The sequence below is a fragment of the Macaca fascicularis genome, chromosome 20, assembly GCF_037993035.2.
Source record: "Macaca fascicularis isolate 582-1 chromosome 20, T2T-MFA8v1.1".
Lineage (NCBI taxonomy): Eukaryota > Metazoa > Chordata > Mammalia > Primates > Cercopithecidae > Macaca > Macaca fascicularis.
Genome location: NC_088394.1, coordinates 2924844 through 2937547, shown reverse-complemented (window position 1 = coordinate 2937547; position 12704 = coordinate 2924844). Strand labels below are relative to the sequence as shown.

The 12704-nt window shown below is 62.5% G+C and overlaps 1 protein-coding gene across 11 annotated transcripts in view; it reads right to left on the bottom strand.

Moving 5' to 3' along the window:
- TRAF7 (TNF receptor associated factor 7) overlaps window positions 1-12704 on the bottom strand; it is a 22384-nt gene extending 9680 nt beyond the window's left edge. For 8 of the 11 annotated variants that reach the window (XM_074028561.1, XM_074028558.1, XM_074028559.1 and 5 more), the window contains exons 1-4: window positions 12621-12704; window positions 4411-4529; window positions 3758-3815; window positions 878-969 (exon numbers count right to left, since the gene is read on the bottom strand). Coding sequence is in view for 7 of the 11 variants with exons in the window: in XM_005590948.4 (XP_005591005.1) it covers window positions 878-969; window positions 3758-3815; window positions 4411-4491 (231 nt within the window). In the remaining 4 variants the exon portion in view is untranslated. Of the gene's footprint in view, window positions 1-877; window positions 970-3757; window positions 3816-4391; window positions 4530-11979; window positions 12450-12620 lie in introns of those variants that run through there. The other 3 variants (XM_005590949.5, XM_074028557.1, XM_045382346.2) reach the window with 2 other exon arrangements.

Genomic DNA, 12704 nt, shown 5'->3' with positions numbered 1-12704 from the left:
AAAAAAAAAAAAAAAAAAAAAAAAAGAAAGTCCATGTCAAAAAAAATAAAAAGAAAGGAAAAAGGAAAAGGCCTCGGTCCCAAGAGGGCCAGCAGGGCCACCACACCTGGTGTCCAAGGCACTGGAGAGAAGCAGCTGCTAGGGAGGCCCCACATGCCCCCACCCCCTGCTAGGCTGGTCCTTCATGCCCAGGGCAGAGTTGGCCTCTGTCCCCTGGGTAGGCCCAGAGCTCAGCAATGAGTGCCATTGACCAGGATGGCAGGGAATGACCACTGAGACCTTGGCCACAGGGCTCAGGTACCAGCAGCCAGCCCCCGACTGACCTAAACCTTTCTGCCCCCAACACAGCCAGCAACAGGGAATTATCTGGCTCCCCCAGCACTTGGCACAGGTTCCGCAGCCCCCACCCCATTCCCTCTGGTGTCCCCACAGCTTAGGTCCACACACCTTTCCTCTCCCTCCTCTCATCAGGACCCCTCCTCAAACCCTGCCTGGACCCAGCAACCCCACTCATTCCCTACTCAGCAGCAAAGCAACCTTTCAAAGCATATATTTTATTGTGTTATCCTGATCGAACCTTCTGTGGCTTCCACCTCCCTTAAGATAGAGCCAAATATGCCTCATTCTGGCCTGCAGGTGCCATGCCATCGGGCCCAGCTGCCCTCACTGGCTGCCCTCTGCCACCTACAGTTCAGCCACAGGAGCCTCCTTTCTCACAGACTTGCCATGCATGCTGAGGCCTCAGGGTATCCACAGGTGCTGTTCCTCTCCTGTGCCTCACCAGCTCACTGTCAGCTCCTCCTGGGACCGGGTCCCCCAGGAGGGAGGGTGGGGGGAAGCTGAGGCTCACACGGGCTCCTGCGGGGTGGGGACCTACCATGCTGTCCTCCTCGTCCCGCGGGGAGTAGGCAAGAGTGCTGGAGGAGGAGGGTGTCCTGCAGTGCTGCTTGTAGGTGCTGGTCCCATCAGCTGCAAGGCAAGATGGCTGGTGCGTGAGTGGGGGCTCCCTCAGCAGACGCGAGGGAGGTGGGGCCCGTGCTCACAGCCCTCCCCAGGGCCAGGCAGGCAGAAAGCGTGCAGGGATGGCGCCGGGGAAGTTTGGGTTCCCTCTCAAGGTCAAAACAGTGCCAGGAGCATGGACGCTGGGCTCGGTCTACATCTGGACAGTCCGAGCACTGAGTCCAGCAGCCCCAGCCCCAGCCCTGCCTACCCCAGGCAGGGTCTTCTTTCAAGGCCTCTACAAGCTCCCCAGCACCCCAGCCTGAGCCAGCCGAGGCCCATGGCCAACACGGAGCCGTCACTCTGAAGGCCGCCTGGCAGTAGCTGGGGATGCCGTTTTATTTGCCTCTTGAGGCGCCTCTGCCAGGTGAGTTCCCTGACAGCCTCCACTCACAGAGGTTCCGCTGAGGCCGAGGTGTGGGGCTGGGATGCAGAAGGGCCAGGACCGCATCCTGGTGTCCCTGGCACAGCCAGGACCAGGAAGTGGCCCCAGCCTTGGTGGCCTCCTCTGAGGCAGGAGCTGAAGTGCCCTCCCTCCTCCTGCCCGCACGTCACCCCAGCTTGGCCAGGGCCAGAGCTGCCCTGGGAAGGGCCGGTCAGTCCACGTGGGAGCCAGAGAGAGCCACCTCCCGGACTCAGGACCAGCCAGGCTCGGATGTCACAAACAGTGCTGGGCTCAAAATCGAGGCCTCAAGAGGCTGCCGTGTGACTGGGCCTCGGTTTCCCCATCTGTCATGAGGGGCCAGGTGAGGCACCTGGGGACGCCCTGCCTGGCTCTGCCCATCCCTGCTGCTGAGGGGCCAGGCACGGCAGCCGTGCCCTGCCCCATCCTGGGCACCTTCTGCCGTGTGACGGGGCCATGGGGCTTCTAAGGGTAGATGAAAAGGCACCATTTTTTGTGGGGGTGGGATTAGGGATGATATTTATTTATTTTTTCCTCCAAAAGAACCATCCTGGCCGGGCGCGGTGGCTCACGCCTGTAATCCCAGCACTTTGGGAGGCCGAGACGGGCGGATCACGAGGTCAGGAGATCGAGACCATCCTGGCTAGCACGGTGAAACCCCATCTCTACAAAAAATACAAAAAACTAGCCGGGCGAGGTGGCGGGCGCCTGTAGTCCCAGCTACTCGGGAGGCTGAGGCAGGAGAATGGCATAAACCTGGGAGGCGGAGCTTGCAGTGAGCTGAGATCCGGCCACTGCACTCCAGCCTGGGCGACAGAGCGAGACTCCGTCTCAAAAAAAAAGAAAAAAAAAAAAAAAAAAGGCCAGGTGCGGTGGCTCAAGCCTGTAATCCCAGCACTTTGGGAGGCCGAGACGGGCGGATCACGAGGTCAGGAGATCGAGACCATCCTGGGTAACACAGTGAAACCCCGTCTCTACTAAAAATACAAAAACTTAGCCGGGTGAGGTGGCAGGCGCCTGTAGTCCCAGCTACTCGGGAGGCTGAGGCAGGAGAATGGCGTGAACCCGGGAGGCAGAGCTTGCAGTGAGCTGAGATCCGGCCACTGCACTCCAGCCTGGGTGACAGAGCGAGACTCCGTCTCAAAAAAAAAAAAAAAAAAAAAAAAAAAAAAAGAACCATCCAAGAAAAAAAAAAAAGAGGGCCCCTGGAAAGCCCCTGAGGGAGTCACCGGCAGCAAAGAGGTGCTACTGTGAACAGGTGTCCGTGGCGGCCCTGTGACCCCATGGCCAGGTTTATCAGAGCAATTAAAAAAACTAATTAGCAGCTGGTGTGCTTCTACAAAGGGCAGAGTGCCAGAAAGGACAGAGAACAAAGTCTCCCCAGAGCCCCCGCCCCGAACGAGGGTCCCTGGCCCTGCACCTCGGGAAGAAGGTGCTGCCACTTCCTCACCGTCTCCCTGAGCACGGTGCTTGCGTTCAACCTGCAGCACTCTGGTTCTTAGGGTTTAGGGCTGAGAAGCAGCAAGGAAGTTTCAGGTTTCCGTCGTGTACCCCGCCCAGTGGTCATGTGCAGGTGAAGATTTATTGGGTTTGGCATGGTGGCTCATGCGTGTAATTCCAGCACTTTGGGAGGCCGAGGCAGGAGGATCACTTGAGCCCAGGAATTTGAGACCATCCTGGGCAACATGGTGCCACCTCATCTCTACCAAACATAAAAAAAAAATTAGCCAGGTGTGGTGGTGCCTGTGGTCCCAACTTCCTGGGAGGCTGAGGTAGGAGGACTTATCCCAGGAGGTGCAGGTTGCAGTGAGCCGAGATCACGCCACTGTACTCCAACCTGGGTGACAGAGTGACACTCATCTCAAAAAAACAAACCAGACTTATGGACCTCTTCCACTCTCTCTCTCTTTTCCTATTAATATTTTACAACCGCAGCACTGGTACTGAAGCCCTAGGCCCAAACTCCAGAGAGGACTTCCGGGCACACAGGACCTTTCAGAGACTGGCCAGAAGCCTGAGACTGGGGACAAGCTAGGGGTCACTGTGACAAGGGACAGGGCTGTGTGGTGGGGCTGGAGATGTCAGGGCAGCCTCCCCAGAGGGGGTGAAGAGGGTAGGGAGAGAGGGCACAGCACAGTCACCAAGGCGCAAGGAGCAGGACACCCGACTCCTGTCCAGCAGGGAGGCCCAAGGCTGAGAGGCTGTGAGGACAGAGGCTGGGATGTGAGGCTGCCCACACCCAGCACTGGCACGCAACACCGGCTCACCAGGAAGTGCCCTTCAGTCCTAAGGAGGGTGGGTGTGGGGGTGCCCCAGTTATTCCCAGCCTGGGCTGGCCTCGGCTTAAGGGCTCACCTTTTGTGATGGTGGTGACGGCCGAAAAGGCGGGTCCGAAGGTCGTTTCCATTCTGGTCTAGAGGGAGGATGGAGGAGACCTGGCCTCATTCCCAGACACAAGGAGGACATGCACATGTAGAGCCCACTCACATACCTAACACGCGACCGGGCCAGGCCACGCAGCACTCACACGCCTAACACGCGACCGGGCCAGGCCACGCAGCACTCACACGCCTAACACGCGACCGGGCCAGGCCACGCAGCACTCACACGCCTAACACGCGACCGGGCCAGGCCACGCAGCACTCACACGCCTAACACGCGACCGGGCCAGGCCACGCAGCACTCACACGCCTAACACGCGACCGGGCCAGGCCACGCAGCACTCACACGCCTAACACGCGAGCGGGCCAGGCCACGCAGCACTCACACGCCTAAGACGCGACCGGGCCAGGCCACGCAGCACTCACACGCCTAACACGCGACCAGGCCAGGCCACGCAGCACTCACACGCCTAACACACACACACGAGCTCCCCCGAGACCCAAGCTTGGGAGGGGACTGCGCTGGGAGCTCTGCAGGAAGCACCAGGTCCCTGGGGCATGCTGGGGGGTTCTGGGGATGTTGGGCATGCAGAGGGGCAGACCCTTACCCTTGGGGCACGCCCTTACCCCGGTGGTGACGTCTGGGGTGGGAAGGTTGCTGGGCCCTCCAGAGAAGCGGTTGTAGCGGGCACTCTTGCCCGAGCTCATGCTCTAGAGAGGCATCTAGGGTCCTTGGGCAGCATCTCCTGTGGGTGGAGCACAAATGAGGGGCTTGAGAGATGGAGCCCAGGCCCCTTTGAGCCAGCCGGGCCGCTGCAAGTATGCAGACCTGCTCTGGACCACCATGGGGCCGCCGCAGCCGCCTTCCACCAGCAGCACCGGCTCAGGCAGGCCTCTAGGAGGCAAAGGCCCTTCACACGGATCCCAGGCATGCAGAGGCCGGGCGGGCAGGCGGCTCTGCATCCCCGTCCCTCAAGACTTAGCCCTTCTGAGCTCCTGAAGAGCCCACCCAGCTCTTCCCCAAGGTGGAGGGACCCCTGCCCGGCTCTCTCTACTCCTCTGGGTCCTGAGTCACAGCCAGTCACCTCCAGGCTGAATGTCCCTGGGGCCAAGGCTGGGCCTTGGTGGGTAGGCCCAGGGTGTGGCCCATGTGGCGGGATCCAGTCACATAGGGACCAGTCAAGGCACGACGAATGTGTTTCCTGCCGTGGCAGGTACGGTCAGGACCCAGTCAGCAGCAGGCTGCAGAGGGGGAGACAGCAGCGACACCCCAGAGAAAGAACCTGCAGGGGAAGTCACTGGAACCCAACTCTGCACAAACCGCGCTGCACGGAAAAAACTGCAGGAGAGAGACGAGTCCGCCCCTGGAAGCTGCGCAGGTCACACACACTCCCACCCGCGCCACAGGGACTCAGGGGCTGGTGGGGAAGGGGGGCAGGGAGAAGGCACACAGGAATCACCCTCCCAGAAGACAGGGGCCGATGGGCCTGGGGGAAGACGTGGCTGCTCCGTGGGTGCTGGGAGTGCTGGTCAGACCCAGGGACAGCTGCAGGGGAAGGTAGACATTAGAGGGAAAAGGAGACCCAGCCAACAGGTAACACCCAGGACAGAGCCCGGGGAAGGGGCTGTCCGTACCGGATGATGCCCACCCTCCCCCTGTGGGGCACCAGGCTCTGTCAGCAGGCACCCGTCCTCCCGAGCAGGCCCCACTTTCAGGACCCCAGCAGCCTGGAAGCCAGGAGCCCGGCAGAGCGCGGCTGAGACAGCCCTGTCTCCTGCTGCCTGTGGATAGAGCCGCCGCCGATCCCGGCTTGAAGCTGAGGTCCCTGTGAGGAGGAAAGTCACACCCCCAGGACTCCCGTCCTGGGCCCACCCACACTGTCTACCTCGAGGCCCATGCACGGCACCCTGTGAGGACACACCACGGCTCGGCTCCCAAGGCAGGAGCCTTCAGAACAAGCTTGCTCTGGAGGCGGCGCAGCAGCAGGGAGCCCACCCCTGCGGCCCTGCTCTCACCCTGGGGAAGCCAGGCTGCAGACCAAGGCCCCAGGGACCTGAAAGGAGCAGGAGAGCCCTAGCCCCAGGCCAAGAAAGTGGCAGAGCTGGTCTCTGCCCCCACCCAGTGGGAGCACGGCTCAGGGGGCATCACTGAGTCCAGCTGGCTCCAGCACCTCCTCCATCAGTCCCTCCTGACTGGGCCCCTCTGGTGATACCCGCCCTGCATGCGCCTTCAAGTTGCCACTCATCTCACCCACCACCGTGGCTGCAGTCTGGCCTGGGGTCCCCCAGCCCGGCCTACAGGTCTGCAGGGAGGGGCTGGCTCTCAAGCCCTTGGTTCCCTGCAGTTGGGCTCCCAGACTGTCTACCACCCCTGCTGTCTCCTCTCCCCTTCTCTAGGCTGCCCAGGCGCACCTGTCCCTTCCAATGCCACCTGTAAGGCCACCCACCCTGGAGCCATTCAGCCTTCAGGACTCGGGCCTCAACCCGACATCTTAGCCCCTGCAGTTGGCAGTGCCGCGAGCCACCTAGCCCCACCTGCTCTGTGCATCCCATGGTGTTGGGAGATGGGGCCTGGCCAAAGCCTCCCTCGGCCTCCTCCAGGTCCCACTGCGACTCGAGGGGCTCGGCCCTGTGTGTCCCAGACTGGGCTCTCAGGGGACTCCTCTTGTGGAAGAGGCAGGGGCTCCTGAGTGTGGGCAGTGCCACACACCTGCAGCCAGGCTCAGAGGAGTCAGCCCTGGGACAGAGGTGTGGTTGTGGTGTGTCTAGAATGCTGTTCTGCCCTGGCACATGCCTATCCCATCTCCAGCAGCTCCTGGCAGGAAGGTCGGGGAGAGCTGGCCAGGGCTTGCCTTTTGCCATCGTGCTTGGGGTGAAGATGTCCCAACTGGGGTAAGGCCCCGATAGCCTGAACCGCAGGTCTCCACGATTCAGCTCGGGAGGTTCAGCCCTTTTGGGAGCCCCAGGTTGGCTCCTGCCCCATGCGAGCAGGGAGGGGATCACTGGGCAGCCGCTAGGAGACACTGACTTGCATTTTACAAACCCATCGGCTCCCTGCACTGCAAGCTTCCAGGACCCCAGGGCCAGCTGTGAGCCCTGCCAGTGATGCCTGCCCGGGGCCCAGGTGGTCGGGACCCCAGCAGGCACTCCCCCAGGATGGGTCGGGCTGGCTTCGGTGCCTGTTGCTTAGTCTGGAAGAGCAGGTGTCTGGCTTCCCCCTCACTCTGAAGTGAGGTGAACAGAAAGGCACGCAGGGCAACGTGCAAATCAGCCACAAAGTCCCAGCTGGCCAACAGCAGCCAGGCCATGGGGACAACACCACAGGATCTGTGGGGTGCACAAGACCCCACCAAGAGCCAGCGGAGTGGGACAGAGCGGGGGAGGGGGGGTGGAGGGAGGGAGGGGGCAGAGGGAGAGAGGGGGCGAGGGGGGGGCGGAGGGAGGGAGGGAGGGGCAGAGGGCGGACGGAAGGGTGGAGGGGGCGGAGGGAGGGAGAGGTGGAGTGGGGGAGGGAGGGGGAGGGGGCATAGGGAGGGTGTGGAGGGGGGAGGGGTGGAGGGGGTGCAGGGAGGGAGGGGCGGAGGGAGGGGCGGAGGGAGGGGTGGAGAGGGTGGAGGCAGGGAGGGGTGGAGGGTGGAGGGAGGGGGTGGAAGGGGGAGGGAGGGGGTGGAAGGGGGAGGGAGGGGGTGGAAGGGGGAGGGAGGGGGTGGAGGGGGATGCTCTGCACAGGAGGCTGCTTCCCAGTTCACTTAGGTTCAGTGTTCAGCTCCAGCCAGGGACACGGAGGTGGGAGGAACCCCAGGGCTGGAGGCCAGGGAACGTTTGTGTCCCACCCTAAGGCAGGATCCAACCCCTGCACCTCAGAATTGAGCAAGATGCCCAAGGCCTCCCCTCAGCCCAGTCCCAGGGGCTGGGTTTTGTAATAAGTTTCCCCAGTAGGGAGAGGACCCCTCAGGCCACAGCTGGGACGTGCAATAGCTTGGCACCCCTGTGGCTGGGAGGCTGTCCTGGGGGCATGCCCTGCCCCCCAGAGGGAGGGTGCCTCTTTCCCACCCCACACTCATCAAGGCTGGGGCTGGCCGAGCAGGAAACTGTCAGCCAGACTGAGAACCCCCTCCAGTGCTCTGGTCTCTCCACCCCCCAGTTCCCAGCGCTGGGGAAGTGGGGGGTGCTCTATAGCATTGGAGCCTCTTCCCAAACTGGGAGAAGCTACAGGAGCAGCTAGGGACTGAGACAGGGCTTTCTCCCCCAGCCCCTCTGCCCCTCCTTCCATGTCCCCACCACACCGCCCTTCTGGAGTCCGCACCGCCCGCTCCGTCTGCACCACCCAGGCTGGATGCTCCAGGGAGATTCGATCTTTGAAAGAGAAAAGTCCTTGAGGAAGCGCAGCATCCACCCTGGGGAAGGCCAGTGCTGACCTTCAGGGACGAGGTGCATGGGTCGGCACTGTGCAGAGGAGAAGGGTAGGATTGGCCTCCCACTGTCCCCTCCTCCTGGGGCCAACACAGGGCAGCCCCTCCCTGACGTCACCTGAAACTGGGATTCAGGCCCAGGGTCTTTGTCCACCCCACATCCACATAGCAGGGATCCCGGGGCCCTGGGGGCAGCCACTGAACAATAAGGAAGCGGAAGTCTCCCTCAGCCCCTCTTTGCCTCCACCCCAGCCCCTCTTCAGCATATCCCTCAGCAGCCCCTCCCCAGCCCCCACAAGCTGGGCTTAGAGGGCTCTGCTGGGGCATCGCCCTGGGGGCATGTGGGATGCGGACACCCACCCCTTTCCCTGCAGACACACTTGGAGGGGGGTCTGGGTCAGGGGTCCCCGCCCACCTGGCAGCAGCCCAGGGGAGCCCTGCTGAGTGGGGGCGATGGGGGCTTCTAGATGCAGCTCCCTGCTGAGGCCAGGCCCAGCCTGAAAGCAGCTCCTCTAGCAGCCCAGGGCAGGTGGGGTATGGGGGTCCCCTGAATATGTGTGGAGTGAGCCGTGGGTGGGTGTGCCTGTGAGGCCTGCAACTGCCCTGGGAGGAGCCTGGGATGGCTCCAGGAGCCTTCGCCCCGCCTGCCACAGGGCTGTGTGTGGCCGGCTGGCTGGACTGCGGCCAGAGCTCCGAGCATGGCCTCTGGCATCACAGAGCCTGCCCAGGGCACCCACAGACTGCCCGCCCCAGCCCAGCCCTTGCCTCAGCCCCCCGGCCCAAGCCCAGGCCGCTAAATTCTATAGAAACAGGCCTGGTTGCCATAGCAAAGCCACACGCACTTCCGCCGCTGTTCCCTGACGTCCCTTAGAACGTTTTTTCCATCCCAAATAGGCAGGGTGTGACGTCGAAGGCCCCTGGGGTGCCCCTGGCCTCTGCCTGCCTTGGTCCTCAGGATCCCCTCAGAACCCCAGCAGGCCCTGGTCCGAGGCCAGCTTGGCCCCCCTTCCCTCCTAGCACCGCGCCCCCCTTGCCTGTCCCTGCCCCCCACACCCACAGCCCCAGCTCTGCAGAGGCCTCTGAACTCCCCAGCTCTGCTCCTACTGCAGCCACTCAGCCTGCAAGCCTGTCTTGCCCTGGCCAAGCCTCTCCACTGTCCACAGCTCCCTCTGCTCCAGGGAGGGGGTCCCCCCAGCTTGGCCAAGGTTTTACCCCAACTTCACAGTAAAGATTCCTTTTGCTGCCCCTCTGGCCCCTTGAGGGCTGGCGACATCTCTCAGTCCTTCTTTCCCCGTATCTCATGGCTGTCTATTGTGTGGGGACTTGGTCCAGTCAAGGGGAAGTCCAGAGGGCTTCCTGGAGGATGAGGCTGCTGGGATCCAGAGTGGGGAGAGTATCCTGGGGCACAGGAAGAGACCCCAGCTTCACGGCCCCGGGCTGGGGAGTGCATTCCTGGCTCTCACCCAAGTCAAGTGGGCCTCAGACTCTCAGCAACAGGTCATGAGCTTTGCCCAAGAGCCAAGGGCAGCGGTGCGCGCCCCCCCCACCCCAGCCCATGTCTCCCCGTCCTGCTCTATGTTCTCATTTGCTTCCTGTGTGGCTCAGTCTCCCGGGCTCTCTCCTTCCTTCTGCCCTGCAGCAGCAGGGAGCTGACACAAACACTGGCCAGATCTGGGCCCGAAGAGGCAACAGGAACGTGAGGGCAGAGACCGTCTGACCCACTCAGCCACCCAGCACTTTCATGCCAGCGTGCCACCGCACTGCCACCTCCTTTCCCACACCGTCCCATGCCCCTCAGTCCTGGCCCTCTGCGTCGCTACCCCCCACTTCCCACCTGGGTGCTTCTGGGGTTGGGTCACCTCCACCCCGAGTTTCCAGGCAGCTGGCCTCCTCCAGCTGAGTGAGGGCGTCCGGGTCTGCACATGACCAGCCCCAGCCTCCAGTGCTCACTTTCCCCTTTCACTTGCCCCACCTGGCTGCACCCTCCTCCTCCAGGGAGCAAGGCTGGGGGCAACGGGGGATCTGTAGAAGACTAAGGGCTTGGTGGGTCCCTCTCCACAGGTTCCTCCCACATGAGCCACACAGAGGGCCTGGTGAAGTCCTCGGTGCCCACCCACCGAGAAGGCCAGACCGAGACACACGCAGCCAACAGTTCTCGGCCCTCCCCACATGCCCTCCCTGATCCCGCAGGGCGTCGGTCCAGGAGATGCTGTGACACCATGGTCAAAGCAACGGGCACTGGGCTCAGACAGAGCTCGGTTCAAATTCCATTTCTGCCACTTTACAGCTGTGTACCTGCCCTCCCAGCCTCCAGTTTCTCGAAAACTGGAGTAGAGCCGGACCCTCGTCTGGAAGGAGCCAAGAGAAGATGCACCTGTCAAGAGGGAAGGCGCCCCAGACAGTAGTTCCTCTGCTGAGCAGACCATGGAGACTGAGGAAGGGGGAGAGGCCGGCCCAGGCTGTGTCGTGGTGACCAGAGTCCCATTCCTTCTGCTTCGTCCACAGCTACCACATATCCAGAGCCCTGGCAGTGCCTGAGCCAGTCCCATGCCAAGGCAGGGAGCGGCTGCATCCCAGAGCCAGGCTGCCCATGCTTCCTGGCCAGGAATCCCTTCAACCGCATCTTCCTCCTTTCCCCAAACTGCTCATTCCTTGTCCAACCAGCTGGCCGAGAGTCACACCAACCATGGGGTGCCAGGCCCTATGCGGGAGGGTGGGGACATGTGATGGCTGAACGCGAATCTGACCTGGGAGGAGCTAGGAACCTGGTGGGGGACACAGGCAGACGGAGGGGCAGGAGCCCCACCAATCGCCACTCAATCTGCCAAAGGCACTTTTCGGTGGGTGCCAAAGACCCTGAACTTTTCCATTCACTTCCAGAAATATCGTGACACTTGGCCCCAGTGGGCTACGGTGGAAGTCACTTCACTAGAGACCCTCAGGTTGAGGCATCAGGTTGGGGTGCCGACTCCTGGCCCCTCCCCTCCCTCGACCAGGCTACCCATACCACTGCTCCCCATCAGGACACGGGGCCCGGGGCTTCCACAGAGAACTATGAATGCCCAGAGCAGTGAAGTCAGGATATTCCCAATAGAGAGGCACAGGAAAGGGGTCTAGGAAGGGAGAAGCCCAAAGAGAAGGAATGAGGAAAAGGGAGGCTCCTCACGTGGCGAGGGCTAGGGGGCCTGTGTGTGCCCAGGAAGGGGTCGGAGGGGTGGTGAGAAAGGAGGGCAGACAGGCTGGGCGGCGTGAAATTCCTGAGCAAGCAAGCAGCCCTCCACCCCGAAGAGCAGGGTGGGATCCAGCAGGCCCCTCTCCTGGACTCCAGACTCAGCCCCAGCTGACCACTCTGGCCTGGCTCAAGACAACCATATCTTGACAGCTGGACCCCAGTGGGGATTAGGAGACGATGGCCTAGCCTCCCTCTCTCCTGCTTCCCCATTGAGCTCCGAAGTCTGTGGTCCACAAACTGCTAGAAAGCTCTTTACCGGACCTAGATCGGACCCGCCTCTCCAGCGCTTCCTCAACCCCAAGTCATTTGAAAGCACAATAACCCCGCCCCCACCCCCGCCATGCACTCTGTGAACCTGGTCCGGCCTCATCGACTTCGCCTCTCCACTTGCCAGGGCTTGCTGGGGTGCGTCAGGCCCCTTCTCACCCCAGGCCTTTGTACATCGGACTCCCTCTTCTTGGAACGCTCCTCCTGCACGTCCCGGGACTGGCTACTTCTCCATCAGGCCTTTGGCTAACGGTAGCGCCGCCCGCACCCCCGACCAGTACTCACTTTTTCAGCACCCTCTTTCTTTCTTTCACAGCACATACCGCCGCTCCCCACGATTTTGACTATCTCTTGTCCATCCCACCACCCTGTCTGTCTAGACCGGGAATAAGGGGGAGTTGTCTCGCAGGAGACATTTGTTATCGCAATTGAGGAAGAGCGGGTGTTTACTGGTATCTAGCGGCCAGGAGCCAGGCAGGCTGCTCCACATCCTACAATGTACAGGGCAGCCCCCCGCAGCAAAGAGCGACCCGGACCGCGTGGTCGATGGTGCGGAGGTTGGGGAACCCTGCAGCAGATGCCGATCACAGGAGAACTGGGACCGTGTTCTCCGCAGTCTCCCGGCGGCCAGAACAGTGCCTGGCACCCGGGCGGCTCGGGGAATGCAGGAAAAAGGAATGAGTAAAGAACGCGCGAGAACACGACGGAGCGAGGGACGGACAACTGACAGGCGGACGGACAGCTACGCGGACTCCGACTCCGACCCGGACCCGGACCCCGACCCCGACCGTCTCAGCCCCGCCCCCGCCCCCCCCCCCGCCCGACCCCTCGCCTCGCCTCGCCACGACCTCGACGCGCCCGATCCCGCCCCACTGCGCGGCCCCGAGGCGCGAGCTCCGGGTCGGGCGCGCCGCGGGGACACTCACCCGCCCGCGGCCGCCCGGGAGCGGCAGCACTGCCAGCCCGCTTCATGATGCCCCCTCGGCCGCCGGCCGGGAAAGGGACGGGAC